This window comes from Corylus avellana, chromosome ca7 (assembly GCF_901000735.1).
Source record: "Corylus avellana chromosome ca7, CavTom2PMs-1.0".
Classification (NCBI taxonomy): domain Eukaryota; kingdom Viridiplantae; phylum Streptophyta; class Magnoliopsida; order Fagales; family Betulaceae; genus Corylus; species Corylus avellana.
In genome coordinates, this window is record NC_081547.1 from 29,309,172 (window position 1) to 29,327,964 (window position 18,793).

Sequence of the window (18,793 nt, forward strand, 5' to 3'; positions counted from 1 at the left end):
ATATAGTCTAAACTCTTAAAAAAAAAAAAGACAAGTTGATTTATAAATTTATTCCGACCAAATCTAGAAGAAAACGTGACAAGTTGGTCATAGGTAAACCTTTTACCTTTGTGAGTCGTACTGGGCAAAGAAGAAAGAAAATTGTCACCTCAAACATTTGGTGGTAGAGAGGAAAAATGGGACAAACATGATAAGGGGCTAGTCCACTTGGGTTAATGCACGTCGTTTTCCCAAAAGACACTAGCTGGAAAATGGAAGGCTGGATGTGTTTCTCACGCGATCTTGCATGGCTTGGACCACACTTTCTGAATCCGATGAGAGATGAACGGTGCAGTGTTTTACACGCTTTTGAAATGAGAGCGGGGCTATGTCTCATAGAGTGTGGAATATGGGCCGGCCCATTCGAGACGATGGAGTTCCACCATGGTTGATTTTGTTTTGGGTTAAAATGCGGTGGGATCGACTGTAGCTTGACTTTGGTGTGCTTGTGTGTGTTTGTTGCTTCCCACCTCCACCATTTTTTTTGCCCACTTGATGATAAAGCTATATAAGTGCATGTTTCTAGAGAGAGAAAGAGAGGAGATGGCAGGCCAATGAAATGGGCTTCATCATGGGTTTGAACTTTAAACCATTGTGATTTAGTTTGAGCCACTTGAGAGATCCATATATAAATAAAATTCATGTTCGATACAAACTTCAAACGCTCAAACATGCATAACTGCATGAATTTTTGAAAGCTAGAATCTTGATTTGAGTTGGGTCTACTTCCGAACAAGGCCGAAGTAGAAGGCATTCTATGGAGAAATAACATGCCAAACTACATAGATTTTAGAATTAGTTTCACTAAACAAAGGAAAATAGATAGATAAGTAAATTCAGTTGGTTGCGTGTACGTAATAACCTAAGGAAAACAGTAGCTATATTTGCATTATTATTTCATAAAGACTAATTAAGTTACAATTGAAGCTAATCTTAAATCACCTATAAGCCGAGTTTTGCTAAATAAAAAAACTAATGTGGAACTTAGTACTTACAAATATACTTTTATAAGCAAACCACTTAATCAGGGGCAGACCTACATGCACTATTTGGGGGATGAGTGTCCTCCAAACTTTTTTAAAACTCTACTATTACCTTTTATATTTCATTTGTTGTCCCTCCAAATTACTATTTCGTACCCTTAAAGTTTTTTTTTTGCTTATTATATTAGGGACAACCAGACAAGGCTACACTTCTTTGCTTATTATATTATATTTATCCACTAGGGATAAGGCTGCACTTCTTGTGCAATGTGAAAAACAGTTGTCTTTTGCCTATTATATTTGAATAAGACGTGCAATGTGAAAAAACTATGAAAAATTGTAACTTAAAGGCTTCTTCAGCCTTCTTGTTTATTTTATTTTTCTACCAATAATAGTAAAATGGTTAGTTAAGAGGAAAAAACTTATTTTTCATGCCATAAAAGTTTTATAATAATAATAAAAAAAAACCTTTATATTTTATCTTTTTGTTATGAACCAAATTTATTTCATAGGCAAATTTAGCACAAAATTGGGTGCTTAAAAATTTAAACGTTCATCTAAAATTATATATATATATTTTTTACGAGGTAGACCCTTAAAAATTAGTTTTTTTTTTTTTTTTTTTTGTTTCTTCCCCCCTCACGCAAATTTCTGTTTCCACCCTTGCACTTACTATAAGATAATTGCCCCACCAAATTTGAGACTAACTTTATGGAGGCGTCACAATCTTTCCACTCATATTTCTAACGTCCTCGTCAAGGCCCAAGCCATGTAGTGCCCACATGGTGTTACTAGATTGCATGCTCTCATACCATTTATAACAACCCCCCCCCCAAAAAAAAAAATGTTAATTACATATGGGTTATCACGTCAAAAAGACTAATCAAATTACAATTAAACCTTCCTAAAATCATTTACAAACTCAGTATCATCTAATAAGAAATTAATATAAAACTTAATACTTATTAGTATTTTTTTCTTCTTTACATTTGGTGAGCTACACATCTCACCAGATTTTAAGGTAAAATAACTAGTCTATGATATTATGCTACGGCTATTGAATGGCCTTGATGGATCAAGCTATAAAAAAAAGGTAGCCTATGTCCAGACTGTCCAATCAATAATTGGGGTGCCCCCATGTCTTCTGTTTTTCTTTTTAATGATGTTAACTAATATCATTATGTACTTATCAATCTGTATTATATATATATCATCGAGATGTTGACTGATTCCTCAGTGAGATCTCTAGAAGAGTAAAATAATGACAAGGAAAATGGTATAATGAAAGAAATATGAACTGACTGCAAAATTGTTGTGTAGCTGCAAGAATCAAACAGCCAATTCCATAGCAGTAGGTGACCAGTCAAATACGTTGCTTCTATTAAGATGGGGAAACTCAAGAGAAAACTACAGTAACGTTTTGGTCGTGTTTAGCACTCAAAAATACGTATGATTTTTGTTTTCTTATACCTATTTTTTTATTATTATCTTTTCTGTCATATAATTCTAGAATTAAAATATCGATCGAGCTATATATGGAGCATCAAGACCCGTGCTTTTGTGTTTATTTCTGAAATACAAATTTGACCCTTCGAACCCCTCCGCTAGCCAAGGTAAAATGGTCTATTGAGGAATCAAGTTAAGGGTTAAGAAGGTAAGCTCTACCCTTCTTAATCCCCAGAAATTATGTCCATGAATTTCAGCTTACTGCTCTTATCACGATGGACCACATTTGGATGGCTAAGGCAGTGATTAATCCCTCTACCCTTCTTGGCATCCCCATAAATTATGTCCATGAATTTCAGCTTATTGCTCTTATCACCATGGACCATATTTGGATGGCTAGAAATTGTCTTGTTCATGGTGGTATTGGTTTTATGATATGAGTTAGGTCCTCAAATTTCTTTAATCCAGACCCACAGGTTTGTCATAAAGCCATTCTTAGCTTTATTCAAAAGCATTTAAAGGCATTGGCTGATTCTCAGAGCACTCTTCTCCAGTGGTCCCCTCCTCCTCATGGGTCTTTTAAAGTGAACTTTGACGTTGCTTTTCTACAGTTCTAAGTAGTCATAATGGTTGGATTTACCCCCCTCTGAAGCTTCTTTTGGTGAGGCCTTTGCCGCCTTGCTTGCTGTCCGCTTGGCAGCTTCTTATAGCTGCCCCTCTATTCTCGTGGAAGGCAACTCCCTCCTTACTATCTTGGCCATCAACCAAGGTTACCTCTTCTCAAATTGGCCTTGTGCTCCTGTGATTGACGACTGTCATTAGCTGCTCTCCTTTTTCAGTTTTTGGACCGCTTCAAAGGTCTCTAGATGTGCCAATTCCCGGGCACACTTGGTTGCAAAATGGGCCGCTTCCCACTTAATGTTTGAAAGCATTCCTGATAACTCTCCTTTCCTTTCAGCTTTAAGAATTAGGAGTGGCAAAGACCCTCCCTTATAATTTGTTTTTGTGTTTTTTGTTTGTCTCCCTTTCCTTTTCCAGAAATTGAATAGGAAAAAAAAAAAAAAATTAAGCTAACTCCATATTTCAAAAAGCTTAGGCAAATGGGAAATGTTGAATTTTATTAGTTAGTTAATATTTTAGCATTCTACGTCATGCATGTGTCACGTGTGAGCTCACCCAACAGGCCAATACATGGAATATTTAACTGACATAAGCGGTGAATTGTGAAGTCAAATTCGAACTAATAATCTTTGAATATGATATTATGTTAAATTACAATTTATTAAAAAAAAAAAAAAAAACTTAGGTTAATAGGAAATGATTGATTTAATCATTTAATTAATATTTTAGTACAACCCAATTTTAGATGCATCTCTTAACATATGAGAAACACATTTTTTTTTTTAAAAAAAAAAAACTTTTTAAATAGAATTTTTCTAAACTCTTATAATGCTATTAAAAAAGCATATGCTTCTCACTTACTTAAGAAACATATGACCATTTTATAAGTAGGGTTTGAAAAATTTTCTTCAATCCAATTTAGAAGAAATCTTCCTCCTTAGAATATCAGAGCATTTAACATGACAAAACCACGGACTAAGCCAATCAACCTTACCATCGAAGCATCACTTGCAAATAGGCAGTAGCTGGGCAAAACCATGACAAAGCAAATCATCCTTTTTTTATTAAATTATTATTATAATTTTTTTGTTTATTTGGTAAGTAATGAAAGAAAGTATTAAGGGCCTAGCCATCGATCCAAAAACCCTAATATTATGGCTGGAGCCAAAGGGTCAGAGGGGGCAAACAACCCCTGGAGTTGCCTCCTAAACCTTACGTTTTGATGTACTACTTTTACACTAATTTAAAAAGGTTTTGATGTGGAGAAGGCCACTGATCAGTTGGGGCCTATTTTTTAATCTTGCCTCTGTAAATCAAAATTTTAACTCCACCATTGCATAGGGCTGGTGCAGGACGGATTTAGGGGGAGACTAGTAGGGGCCCTGGTCCCCCCTCAAATTACAAGGAAAAAAAAAATTTTAAGTAAAAAAGATTTTTTCAAGGTAAAAAAAAAAATTTTAAGTATTTTTTTGCTAATTGATCCTTCCTCAAAAAATGTTTGGCCCTTAGTCCCCCAAAATCAAAGCTGGCTCCATCCCTGGGTTGGTGGATGCTGATATGGTTAAACTCTTAACTCTTTGTAATCCTAACCTGGCTAACCAAATGACAAAAAAAAAAAAAATAATAAATAAAAGGAAAAACAAATAAAAATATTCTCATAATTCTGTAACATCCAGCTGGGATCAATGAAACAATCGTAAAGCCATCTCCTTGTGTTTCTACACTAATTTAATGGAGCAAATGTTCGAGTTGCAGTGTTCTATTAAAACTCTCTCTCTCTCTCTCTCTCTCTCTAGATTATATATATATTAATTTATTTATTTATTTATTTGAGGTTCCATTGCCCAATTCTTGTCACTCCCTAATAAGACAAACCAAATATATCAATAAATAATAGGAAGAAACTGGAAAGCACCGCATATATTAGTTTGACAAACTCCATATTACAGGTAAGATTCTGAATATAAATTCGGCGGGGAATAAAACTAAAAACAAACGAGGCCTGAAAGTCCTCCAAGTGGCAGCCACCCAGAAGCCCCCCAGAAGCCCCCCTTTCCCACTGTTTCTAAGGTTAAGCGGTATTGCGGTAACATACAAATAGAAAAGGTCAAGAGTGCATGCAACTAAATATAATATTAATTTTATAGTAATTAAATGTAAAATCTTTCTCACGAGGGTTTCCTAAGGTTAAGCTAAATACAAACACAAGGTAATGTTGATGATGATAACAATGAAGAGACATTACCCACCATCATCAGAGTGATCAGAACACCATGGATGAAGTTCATGCTCCAATTATGGCCTCCACAGGCCTCTTGCCAACTGGGGCTTTGCTAGAGTCGTTGGTTCATGTTGCCCATGAGCTTGCTTCCATGGAAAAGCTTCCTTCTGTGCAGGTTAGAAACATATCGACCATGATAAGAAGGATCAAGCTTCTTTCTTCTCTGTTCGAGGAGATTCAAGAAACAAACAGACAGCTTCCACCCTCTTCAGTCCTGTGTCTTACAGAGCTTTTCTCTGTGATTCGGAGAGTGAAGGCTTTGATTCAAGGGTGTAAGGATGGCAGCTGTCTGTGGGGGCTTATTCAGACGGAAATCCTTTCAAATCAGTTTTATGTTCTGGTCAAGGAGATGGGGAGGGCTCTTGACATTCTACCGCTAAGCTTGCTCAATATAACAACTGATACAAGAGAGCAAGTTGAGCTTCTTCACAAGCAGGCTAAGAGGGTTGATTTGTTTATTGACCCTCGAGAGCTTCAAAGAAGACAAGAGCTTCTACAAGTAATGGCAAACGAGAAATATAGCAAGAGCAAGGGCGGCTTCAATATTGATTCTGGAGAAGTGAAAGAGATTTTGACTTGTCTAGGTTTGAGAAGCCCTTTTGAATTCGAAGAAGAAATTTCAAAGCTAGAGATTGAAAGACAGAAGCAGGCAGGAACAGGTGGACTAATTGCGGTATCCAATATAGACAATCTCATATCCCTCGTTTCATATTCAAAATCCATTATTTTCAATCACGTAGAAAGCTGTGAGAGAACAAAAAAAGACCACTTTAAGCAGCGGTCTTTATCCATAAGCAGGAATATTCATGATACTTCTTCTTCTTCTCAAACTGTTGTTCCCAATATTCCTGATGAATTTCGTTGCCCGGTTTCTCTAGACTTGATGAGAGACCCTGTGATTGTAGCATCCGGGCACACATACGATCGAAATTCGATTGCCCGGTGGATCAATTCAGGGCATTATACCTGCCCAAAAAGTGGGCAAAAGCTACTGCACATGGCCCTTGTGCCTAATTATGCACTGAAGAGCCTAATGCAGCAATGGTCCGAGGAGAACCATATCCCTTTAGTTGAAGATAAGGCATCATCTTTCTCAAACAACAGCAAAGGAAAACTATCCGAGAATCCTATCGACCACATTTCTGCCGCCAAAGCGAGTGTCGATGCCGTCAAATTGACGGCGGAGTTTCTCGTGGGGAAACTTGCAACCGGTTCGGTGGAAATCCAACGGCAGGCAGCGTATGAGCTTCGGTTGCTTGCTAAAACTAGCATGGATAACCGGGGGGTGATTGCCGAGGCAGGAGCAATTCCATTTCTAGTGACATTACTAAGTTCCCACGATCCAAGAATTCAAGAGAATGCTGTCACTTCTTTGCTAAACCTTTCCATCTACGACAACAACAAGATACTGATAATGGCAGCCGGAGCAGTCGACAGCATAATAGGCGTTTTAGAGTCGGGGAAAACCATGGAGGCAAGAGAAAACGCGGCTGCCGCCATCTTCAGCCTGTCAATGAAACACGACAGCAAGGTTGCCATTGGCGGCCGGCCGAGAGCCATTCCGGCTTTAGTTGGGCTTCTCAGAGAAGGCACTCCGGCCGGGAAAAGAGATGCTGCAACAGCACTCTTTAACCTTGCAGTGTATAATGCTAACAAAGCCATTGTTGTGGTTGCTGGGGCGGTTCCCGTGCTTGTTGAGTTGCTGATGGATGACAAGGCAAGCATAACAGATGATGCCTTGTCGGTTCTTGCTCTGCTTTTGGGCTGCTCTGAAGGGTTGGAGGAGATAAGGAAGAGTATAGTTCTGGTGCCGCTTCTTATTGATCTTCTGAGATTTGGGTCTCCAAAAGGTAAGGAGAATTCTATAGCTCTCCTACTGGGGCTGTGCAAAGATGGAGGAGAGGAGGTGGCAAGACGTCTGCTGTTAAACCCACGAAGCATTCCTTCTCTTCAGAGTTTGGCTGCTGATGGATCTCTGAGAGCTGGAAGAAAGGCCGATGCACTGCTTAGAATACTCGATAGGTGTTGCTCGGAGTCTCACAATCCTGTTGGATAAACTGTCAGCATACGTGTACATTTGTGGGAATCATATAAATGGGTGTCATTTTTTCTTCAATTTGATATAGCAATTGTGTATCTCAATGATGTGTTGTTTGTTTTTAAAAAGATCTCAGGCTATAGCCAAGGGGTACTGGTATCTTTGCCTCTTTAATAGGGGAGAGTTTTAGTTCATCACATGGTAAGAGAGATCTTTGAAAATAAGATTACCCAGATGTGTCCATCTGTTTCTTTATTTTTTTTAATAAATAATCGAGATATTATTAAAAGCATAATGCACCCCTCAAGTTCATAAGAAGTATTCAAGAGAAAATATTTAGTTAAAAGGAAAAGAAAAAAAAATCATAATATCTATTTACTAAATGAAAACTAAAAACAGCTGTTCAAAGATGCAGAATGTTAAAGTCCTTCAATATCCTCTCACCATTCTCAAAACTTCTTACGTTCATTTACCTTCATAGACATCACAAAAGGCATAAAAGTCCATCTTCCACACATAAGCACTCCAAATGGTGCCGACAATCCATCAACAAGCATACAAGTAGTCAACTACACATCTAGGTATAACCCCTTAATTGATGTAGATAGCACAAAAATAACCTCATTGCAATTGGTTAAATTTTTCCCTATTACAAGTAATAACTCATGATTTGAATCAAAAGGGAAATTTCAGACTACATTTTACAGAGGGCTATGTTGATGAAAAAAAAAAAAAAAATTCATTGCTTGAACTTCTGTTTTCTACATTACAGTGACATAAAAGCATCCCGAACCCAAAAAAAAAAAAAAAAAAAAATTACATGAACAGCAGCCGGAACCCTTACAAGACTCCAATGCAACAAATCTACTACGAGAAATATCGTTGTGGGAAGGTTCAACTTCTGTTCAACCAATCAGATTCGAAGTGGTCCATGTTATTAGCTCCAACACCATTTGTGAACCAAGATTCACATCGAGGTGTTAAAAGTATCCGGTTAGTAGTCTATGACTCAACCAATTCCAGCTGAATGTGCACGCCTTTTATCTTATAGTTCCAGTACCAGCTTCCGCTATCCATCAATTTCTGTTCAATAGGATGCAGCTGGACTGATAAACCTGTGAGAGAGAAAGAAAGAGTTAAATCACTACTTATCTCAAAAGTTTAAGCTGATAGAAAATAATTGATTTAAATTTAATTAATATTCTAATATTTTCTTTCACGTATGTGCTCAAATTTCTTAATAAGTGAGACTCAATATGTGAAATATTTAATTAAAATGAGCGATGAACTATGAATACAAGATTCAAACTTAAGACCTTAGGCTCTAATACCATGTTAAATTACTTCTTATCCTAAAAGTTTTAAGTTGATAGAAAATGAAAAAGATTGTTGAAAAAGGAAACTAAAATTTCACTAGATCTTGTATTGTTGAAATATTTACATTCCCTATGAGTGGTTGGTACAGAGTCTACAGACAAAGGAAAGGCATGCTTTAATAAATTTCTGATTGAGCACTAAAATGCTGAAACTAACAGAGAAAGGAAATACGCTAAAGAAGTTTTTGAACTCTGAGACCTGATCTTCCTGGTGTGATCTTCAGTTTGTAGCCATTTGGAACTTCATATACATGATTTCCCTGCATCATAAGAAGCAAGTATAATTAATTTTTGTAAGATATATGAAGAACCAGCTATCAAGAAAATGGTTCTATGAAAATATGGCGGTGCAATAAGAAAATTCCATTGAACAGAACTCATCTATGAAAATAATTAGCATTTGATTGGACGATGAAATTGCACTGATCCATTGTTCAGATATTTCAAAAGTCCTTTACTCATTTAACTTCACAAAAGAATGTATTAAACCGGAATGCTATTTTTCTCACCACAGAATATTATGTGTGTAGGACCTGGTCCCTAGCATGTAAGAAACACTGATATTTTGTATGAATATCTATACCAATCTCACTAAAATCTAACCTGTAAGATGACATCAGTTGCCTCCAATTCAGCATTTCCATGCAGTATGACCTTAAATGCCTCAAACCGCTGCACATCATGCTTCCAGTATGTGTTGTTTCCAGAATTCCAGTCGATTCCCTTATTCAGTACCTTGACATTCTGCAACTTACATCTTCCACACCTAGCCAGATGAAAAAGCTTAGAATTTGATCATTATTATTCTTTAGAACAGATGAATAAATAAAAACATGCGGGGACCAAGCTACCTCTTCCCATACTGTAGGATAGGTTCATCATTTTCGTTAAACTTCATTGAGCCCATAACATTTTCAGCCACAATGATGAGGCTTCCATCAAGCTGGAGTAGAGAAGCTAGATCAGCTTAGGAAATGATAATCCAGATTTCTTTCAATTTATTATCTGTTTGAATATATAAACCTGAACATTCCTCCACAAAAACTCTGCAACCTCTATTTGTAGCTCGGAGCCCTCAGATATAGAACCTCCATGAAACTGAAAAAATCAAGAGATACATATCATATTTAATAATCTTTGTTGCTCTAGTGGTTGAGTGCTTCATTCAACTAATAATGGCAAACAATATAGCCTTAGTTAGCAATAGATTTTAAAATAATAGATCAAGCATTACAGCATAAAAGACAAATAAGCATGTTTCAATATAGATGAAATTGATATTTAGCACAACAAATGCATGAATGCCACACTGTAAATAAGCAACCAGCCATCAAGTTTCTAGTTAGTTCAGGTTGGCATATCCAACGTAGTTAACAATATTTACACATTATTTTCAGCTGTGAGAGAGAGAGAGAGAGAGAGAGGATTCATTAAAGAGATAATGGCCAATATCATAAGCTTACTTTTTGTCTTGTGACCTCCCAAAGTGGCCCAAGAGCAGGGTGCAGAAGGAGGAGAAATGGTGGTCCAGAATCAACATATTCATCATTACCTTTAATCTGCAACATGGTAAAAAGGAAGCACCAAACGTGAATGTAGCTACAAAATGAAATTTACCAACAACATTATGGGTCGTAAACAAGACAATGTATATGCAGTGAATAATTTGCAGTGGCAAAGCATAATATGCAATGACATCCCCACTCGAACCCACTGGGAAAAATTGTGAGGATTTACCTCAGGAAGTTTAATATCACAGTCGGAAAGAAGATCATGGGCATTTCGTAATATATCCAAAAGTGAACCATCTGGAGTCTGCATGCAAATCCAAACTAAAGTGTGTTAACAATGGGGGAACTTATCAGGTTCAATTACTAGTCTGTCATATGAATTGCAAGGATTAAGCTTCGGTTTTGGTGCAAACTCCACCCCAGGAATTCAATACATTTCCTAAAACCTTAAATCTAAAGTTACTTCAGATCACCATGTTTCTAAACTTCAGTTCCGTCAGGACAATCAGGGCCCAACACGTAAAACATGTAATAGAACTTCTAAACTATGAATGGAAGTCTCCCATACACTGAGAACATGGAAATTTGGCATAATCAGAAAAGCTTGACCTGGTGTAAAGACTTGTCTGCATGTATTCTTTTCCTCTTAGCAGATGATGTAACCCTTCTTCGTTCATTATACACAATAAACGTATCCAGCTTATCTGCTAATAATGTTGCCAAGATGGCAATTTATAAGCACTTAGGATATTAAACATGGAAAGGAAATGATGTTACAAACTTCAAACAGAAAAATTAACAAAGATGACCTTCCACTCTGTTAGAACAACGGGAAGAACTTGTATCAAAAAAGTTGTCTGCAATATTCTGCATCGTGCATTCCAGCCTGCCACCAGGGACACTATCACATCAAAAGTAAAATGTGGTTAGCTCTCCCCATAATATCTTTGCTTTTGATAAGTGCACTCAGCATAATATCAGTGATAACAAATCCAGTGACCAGCACTATATGATATTCCAGTAAGACGTTATGAAAACGATATATATAATAAAATATAGATAACTGAAATTTTATCCTCAACAATAGACAATTAAAGCAGAGGAATCATAATATAACGCTCAAAACAGCATTTTAATCAATTGATATCCTCCAATTATAGAACTTGAACAAAGGAATTTTAAAACCACTCCCTTATACAATATCTAGAAAACCAAGTCTCATGAAAATGTTAGAATTGGTAGAACCAAGAATTGACTTCTCCCTTCCTAACCAGCCCTCAGTTTTGCAAGCCCATTTTATGCGAGCAATCTTGAACATGTTTCGAAATTAAATATCCATCCATCCTTCAAATCTGAGAATGTGCTTTATATTCCAATACATGCTTCTTTTGTATGCTTAGGTAAGTTGAGTATTCCTAGCCGACCACAATTTAATTGGGATTAAGGCTTACGTGAATTGCATATGCCTCTCTTTATTGGTCAGATGGGGTGCCATCATTTAAGCAATAAAATAAATTATGGTGATTTCCTCATTCCCATAATCATACTTTTGATACCATTAAGCAATTTTATAAATCACAGCAAGTGTCAGTGACTATGGATACTTGACAGATGTTTAACTGTATATCGGTGCCACCAGCTTGGATTTAAATATGCAGCAGAAGATATAGACATATGTAAAGGCATTTACACTGTCGCTATAGATGTATATATGTTAGACGTTATCTGCATCTACACATAATTGTACCTTATGATGGTTATCCTATCATAGAGTGTATAACAGTAATTGCAAGTGGTTTACTTCAAACATAGTTTGAACACTTTCCATTTGGGTTGATATATTGCAGGATGCATATCTAAGTAATGTTCATGCAGAACACAGCCATCAGCAAATATATTAACAATAAGAAAGTAAACTTTAGAACAGAAGCTACAAGTTTGGGATGAAATACGTACCTATGCCGTTTTCCAAAATCATCAACATATACAACTGGCTTTTTAGTATTTAGCACCATGCCTGGTAAACTGTTTTCATTTTTACTTGATCCAACCAACTCCGCAGAAGCTAAATCCACATATAAGATGTTTGTATTGGCAGGGAACTTTGCCTGCAAACTTGAATCCAGAAAATATGGTTTGATATTGGAGTAGCTAAAATATAAGCCTCTTCAATAGTGGAAGAATTGAATGACCAAAGAAATATATATTCACATGCAAAGAAAAAAATACAAAGATATCATGGCTCAAACTGATAAACCAAATTCAAGAACAAATTTAACTCAATCAATACCAAATAAGATAACAACTCCTACAAGATACTGGACAAGTCCCAATCAGCATCAACAGGCTACTGAAGATGCACTTTAGAGAAAGGCAGCTGATTTCCCACAACTGATTCCACATAAGCTCCACTCGTCCAAATGTGTCCACATTGAAAAAGAGAAGTACAATCTCAAATTGCTTTTTTGAATAAGCTAAGATATGATCAAGCATATTATTGATAATTTGGGATTTAAATCAGAAGAACACATGTTCTGAGTAAATAATTGCAAAGTTCAAAAAATATACTTTTTTTTCCATATTGTTTTTTTAATTAGAAGGATCCTGGACTCTTAAGATCAATTAATCATTATGATACTGAGCATAATTTGTTTCAGCTGCAAGGAGAATAATTTATTTTGTGTTCACTTTTTTAGGCAGGAATAGACAGTATCATCTCGAGGATCTGATATAGCAAATGTGACATATACAATATACAGAACATATAAGTCATTACGTTCATTTAGAGCAAGAACTACATTAAATAACATCATATAAATTGAATTGAAAATCCAGATCAATAAATAAATGTTTACCTTTTGGGAGAAAGAGGTCCGTTTGTGATTCCATATTTGTCAAACTCTGTGTACTCAATGCATGACAACCCATAGGCCCAACTCCCATCAAGATTTTTCTTCTCAATTAGAACATTAATTCCTTCTGTAGCTCCCACGCGCCGCTCACATGATGCAAACCCCAGTTTCTGCGACATTGTGCAATTAGTAATGAGAGCACAAGGACAAGAAGGCTTAAAACTGCATTCCGTTAACCAAACTGCATTCATGTCATTGTAAGAGGACACAAACACCGTCTTAGTTTATTATTACATTCTAAAAGGATGATTTCTGAACATAAAAATTTTGTATTGTTTAGTTATTTTCCTTTCTGCTTAAAGTCCCTTATGCAATGCAACACTATGCAATATTGCAATCATATGCAGCCATGTCAGACACACTTGCAGAATATTATTCAAAAAATTGTTACATACACAAAAATGAAAATGCATAACCAAGACGTGAAGTATTTGGATTAACTATTGGCATACAGATGAAAACAGATACATACATGTGTGTGTGAATGTGCGTGAGTGCAAAATTTGGTTCATATCTGGGTCTATGACTGTAATTGAGTTAATATTTGTCCCTAAAATTTGGTTCATATTTGGTTAATTGAGTTAATATCAGCATGTGTCCAACTGTTTCTACTGGAGTCAAAATTCATAATATCTTAAGTGGTCTTCTCACATAAACGAAGTGAATTTAGCATAGCAGATAAGCCCACAGACACATGCTTTTTAGATGACAAATTGCACTTAGCTATCAGTAACTTAGGGCCACAAAAGAGAACGATATGGTGACTTTCAAACAGAAGGATACCTTTCCATGGTGTAAACCGATTCCCGCCAATGCCAGGAGTGTCAAATCTGTCGCCGCGACAACATTACTGCAAAGTCACCAGTGTCTATGTAATTCCGGAGTCTGGCTTCCCAATTATAAAATTGTGCAACTCATGGATAATAGTGGACTGAAGATATTAAATATATTATTTATGGCTAACCTAACTTGACGGACAGTTGCACCTTTTCTTCCATGATCATAAAACCATTTGAAGATGCCTTTGTCGTAAGCAAGCTTCCATATCACACCATGGCCACCTGGTTTGCATACAGGTGTGAATGGTTTAGCAACCACCCATTGCCCATCTTCCGCACTAACAGCTGGAACGAGAGGCTGGCAAATCACATTATATATTTGAATGATCAATAGTGTTCATAGCTCAAATAGCATAAAATGTTAGAGAAGCAAATGGGGTAGAAGATATTCCATAGTTTTAAAAATAAAACCTGTTCAAAAAGTTGGAAACTTGATTGACCTCTTCCAAACCATCCAAGTCTCTCACAAAGAGAAGTTATGCGTTCGTGGTTGTTCTTTGCAGAACTTGTCATGATTGCAACAGGGGTGATGCAATGTTTTCCATACATCTTGAAGTGCAAAAACTCTCTAGCCTTGCAATTGAAACAGACAAAAATAAGATACACATAATCTCATTGTCCAATATCAAACATTTCAGTAATAGTTCATTCTCCTTCTTTCCAGACAAAAACAATGTTTCAGGCTAGACAAACAAAGGTCTTATACCTGAAGATCTCTAATAAGACCTTCCAATAAAGTCCGTCCACAATAAGGAAGCATTGCAGCAGGAAGACATTCACCTGTGTCAGGATCAACCAAACCAAGCCTGTCCGCAGAGCCTCCCAGAGGATAAATTTCACCTAGGTCTGACAAACCCTAAAAAGGATAAGATATGTTCAAGACAATCTGTGACACATCTCTTAAGTTAAGTACACAATATGCTCTTATTAGAAAGTACTAACCTCAATTCCCCAAATAGCTGCTTGAGATGCATATTCCGTATTCTGAGAGAGGTCAAGTCCACTAGGAACTTGAATTTCCAAATTATTAGACCAGTTTGTAGTCTGCCTTTCACGTGTTGCTCGGGCAAGAAGCTCCAGCACCATAATCTGATATCTGCAGCAAGTGCACAATTGAAAATATAAACTAATTAATTTCCAGAGAAGCACAGTTATAGTGGCAAAGACAGCAAATGCATCTTTCTTTCTTTCTTTTGTTTTCATTCCACTCTTCTATGAATAAGACATTCAGATTATTTTCTTTATTATTTGCCACTCCAATTATTACACAAGAAACTAAAAAGTCATTGATTCGCTCTTAATATGATCATTTCAGAAAGCTTAAAGTTCCCAAATACACACATTTCCAATTGTACATTCGTCATAAGCAGTATAGCCAATCCAAGACACAACAAATTCACTTGAACCAACAAAGTATCATCAACAACTGTCATTGCTTTCAATTGCTCCTATCCAATTTACCAATCACATATAAGCTAAGCACATTATCTCACAATCTAAGTTCCGAAACTCAAAACAATAGAACGAGACATTATTAGATTAACGAATTTAGAAATGAATATATAAATAACAAATGAAATAATAAAACGAAAGCTCACCCTATAATCCCTCCAATGCAGTTATAGAACTGTTCAATCTCCCCCAGAGTCTTCAAGAGCTTCTTAAACTCTCCAATTTCTTCATCTTCCAAACCAAAACCACTCTTCTTCCCCAAGCGCCCATTGCCATTGCCGCCACCACCGTCCACGTCCAGCTTCTCAATCATCTCTACCAGCGCATAGAACGTGCTCTTCAGCGAGCTCCGAGCCGACTCCAACTCGCTCTCTAGCGGCTCGAACTCGAACCCGAACCCGAGCACGTGCTCCTGCCCCGCCGCGACCAAACACTTCACCAGAAACAACTCGTACGAGTCTAAATTCAGCGACGCCAACAGAACCCTAGAGAACCCACCCTTCTTAATAGAATCGAAGAACCGCTTCACTCTCGCGTCTCGGTCAACCACCGCGTGCTTCTCCCTGAGGCTCGTCGAGTCGGAGAGCTTGGACCGGAGGCTCTTCAGGCGAGCGATTTCTCGGTGAAAATCGAACTCTGGCGCTGGTGGCGCGTACTCTACCGGCGCGATGGAGACACTCGTGACATGACTATGCGATGGTGAAGACAACGACGGAGAGGACGAGAAAGGGAGAGGGAGAGGTAGAAGTGATTTCGTGAGGTCGAAGCAAAGGTGAGAATTATTAGAAGCTTTGGAGCTGAAGGAGAAGAAGAAGCGCTGGTTGTTGCGCACAATAGGAGCCAAGTTCAGCGCCATTCTTCATTCACAAGAGAGAAAGAGAGCGAAAGAGAGCAAAAGAGAGAGAGACAGAGACAGAGAGCAGGAGAGAGAGAGGAAGAGATTTTGAAAAAAATGGAAGGTGGGATAAGACGGAGATGCCCGAAGCATATCCTTCATATCAGAGAGAGAGAGAAAATGAGCGGTTGGGTACGGTTTATATACGTGCCGACTGCCATAGCGTGTCTGGCTGTGGAGGGGTGTGTCCTAAATCCTGATCATCTCGGCCTCTCCTGAGCGGGGATTGGTTAGTTTTTTGCTTCACAGTAGTAAGTGGTTTTGATTTTTTGGTTCTTTCCTAGCGTATGGTGCTTGTGGTTATGGGCTTCGGCCCTGTAGGAAACATGTGGTTAAGAGGTTTGAGAAATTAGCAAATAATGGGCTGGGCTGGCCTCTTTCCATCTTGAGCGTTTAATTTTGCCTATCAGGACCATTGTGGTACGATCTGATTAGATCTAATGGAATATATAAATGCCAACTAATAAATGTGTTACAAGATTGTCACATAAAATAATTTCGTGAAATGAAAAAGAATATATCTCATTACAAGGTTGTAAAATAGGCCGTTCTCCCCGGCGATTCCTATGGAAGCATTCCCACAAATTCTACGCTGGTTCCTCTCCATCAAAATTAAAAGTGAATTGTTAATTTATGGTATTCCATAGCCTTACCACACATTTCTATTACTATAATGCGACACCTTCATCGAGATGCAAGCATTACCATTTACGAGTAATGCAGGAAATCGGAATTCATGTTTGGTTGTCATTCTTTGCTGAAGATTTTGGAAATCATACGTTTTGCATCATCGACAGTTAATTGATTTTCGGTTCCAAAAGGAAAGAAAACCATTTGCTCTCTCTCTCTCTCTCTCATTCATACTAAAGCTCCACCTGCACCAATGAATATTGCCACGAACAATCTCCTCTTTAAGCAACCTTCTAAATCAACCTAAACCCATTAGCTTAAAGATTGCTCACTATGAAGGCTACGTTAAAGATATAATTCATTTGCATTGCATGTTATATATATACCTTTTATCAAAGCAATTTAATCAACTCAAGTCAAACTCGACGAAGATTCACAAATTTCTTTGGGGTAATTACTTTTTCTCTAATATTTAACCACAACGTATTGTCACTTTGCCTCCATAAACTGACAACCTACTACCCGACCCCATCAAACTGCAATTTTGTGCCCAAAATGCCCATTTCGTCAGTCAAACAATCAAAGTGACAATGCGTTGTAGTTCATGAGAGGAAAATAATAATGCGTTGTAGTTGAAGAGAGCAAAGTAACAATGTGTTGTAATTCATGGGATCAAAGTAACGAGTAGACCGTCTGAGTTAACGTATTTGACTGACGAAATGAGGGTTTTGGGCACAAAATGATAGTTTGATAAAGTCGAGCAGTAGAGTTGTCAGTTCATAGGAACAAAGTAACAATGCATTATAGTTAATGAGAGAAAAAGGTAATTACCCCAATTTATTTTTTATGTACTGTTATAAGAAATCAAGTTTTTTTCTTCCATAAAAGCAGTTTTAACTGTACCCTAGAATTAAAGAATGCTGCAAATTCACAAAATCCGTCATGCATATATATATATATATATATATTGGATGGTAAAACACGAATAATTTTGGAAATCAAACGTTTTGCATCATCAACAGTTAATTGATTTTCGGTTCCAAAAGGAAAGAAAACCATTTGCTCTCTCTCTCTCTTTCTCATTCATACTAAAGCTGCATCTCCACCAATGATTGCCACGATCAATCTCCTCTTTAAGCAAACCTTCTAGATCAACCTAAACCCATTCGCTTAAAGATTGCTAACTATGAAGGCCATGGCTACGTCAAAGATATAATTCATTTGCATTGCATGTTCTCTCTCTCTCTCTGTCTGTCTTCTCTCTCTCTCTTTCTATATATATATATATATATATAATGCATCTCTTACCTTCGGTTTGAAAAAAGTGAAATTTTTTTCACGTTTTTACACCAATTTTTTTTTTTCCTCTCAAATGTGCTCTCAAATTGAACACTTTTTGAGATTTTGTTTAATTTAAAAACGTGAATTTAGCTTGTGTAATCATGGGCCAAACTAATAATTAATTAGTGGATCACATGTATTGTTACCAGTAACGCATGTCACTTAGTTTATCATGTTTTTCTCCCCAAATCATTTACAATTTTGCATTTCATTTGAACCTAATTAACTCTTGATATATATGCACGTCCTGTCAATTACCAATGCATGTAATAAGAGTATTATAGAATGATAATCCTGATAACGAGTAATCTCTAACGGATTAATATGCAAAAGATTATAGAATTATATACCAATGTACATATCTTGGCCGGCCTATATTTTATGCAAAAAAAAAAAAAAAAAAACGTTTTTATTAAATTGATAGGAATT

General features: G+C 36.9%; 2 protein-coding genes across 3 annotated transcripts; one reads left to right on the top strand and one right to left on the bottom strand.

The window, feature by feature from the left end:
* The first annotated feature begins 5,289 nt into the window (after positions 1-5,289).
* On the top strand, positions 5,290-7,657 carry LOC132186300 (U-box domain-containing protein 1-like). The gene has a single exon (XM_059600197.1). It carries the CDS (start codon positions 5,363-5,365, stop codon positions 7,424-7,426), a length of 2,064 nt encoding a protein of 687 aa, XP_059456180.1. The 5' UTR covers positions 5,290-5,362; the 3' UTR covers positions 7,427-7,657.
* A 331-nt stretch (positions 7,658-7,988) lies between these two features.
* Positions 7,989-16,544, bottom strand: LOC132186972 (UTP--glucose-1-phosphate uridylyltransferase 3, chloroplastic). 2 transcript variants are annotated; one of them, XM_059601103.1, is made up of 17 exons: positions 15,645-16,544; positions 14,989-15,142; positions 14,753-14,902; positions 14,458-14,619; positions 14,172-14,344; positions 13,991-14,057; positions 13,151-13,317; positions 12,252-12,410; positions 11,105-11,196; positions 10,905-10,999; positions 10,522-10,599; positions 10,248-10,343; positions 9,838-9,882; positions 9,636-9,727; positions 9,388-9,550; positions 8,984-9,044; positions 7,989-8,523 (listed from the first exon to the last, which is right to left on the bottom strand). In XM_059601103.1, the coding sequence occupies exons 1-17, from the start codon at positions 16,352-16,354 to the stop codon at positions 8,411-8,413; spliced, it is 2,577 nt and encodes an 858-aa protein (XP_059457086.1). In that variant the 5' UTR covers positions 16,355-16,544; the 3' UTR covers positions 7,989-8,410. The 2 variants fall into 2 exon arrangements, with proteins under 2 accessions (XP_059457086.1, XP_059457084.1); XM_059601101.1 differs by having other exon boundaries at positions 9,808-9,882; positions 15,645-16,541.
* Positions 16,545-18,793: the final 2,249 nt, after the last annotated feature.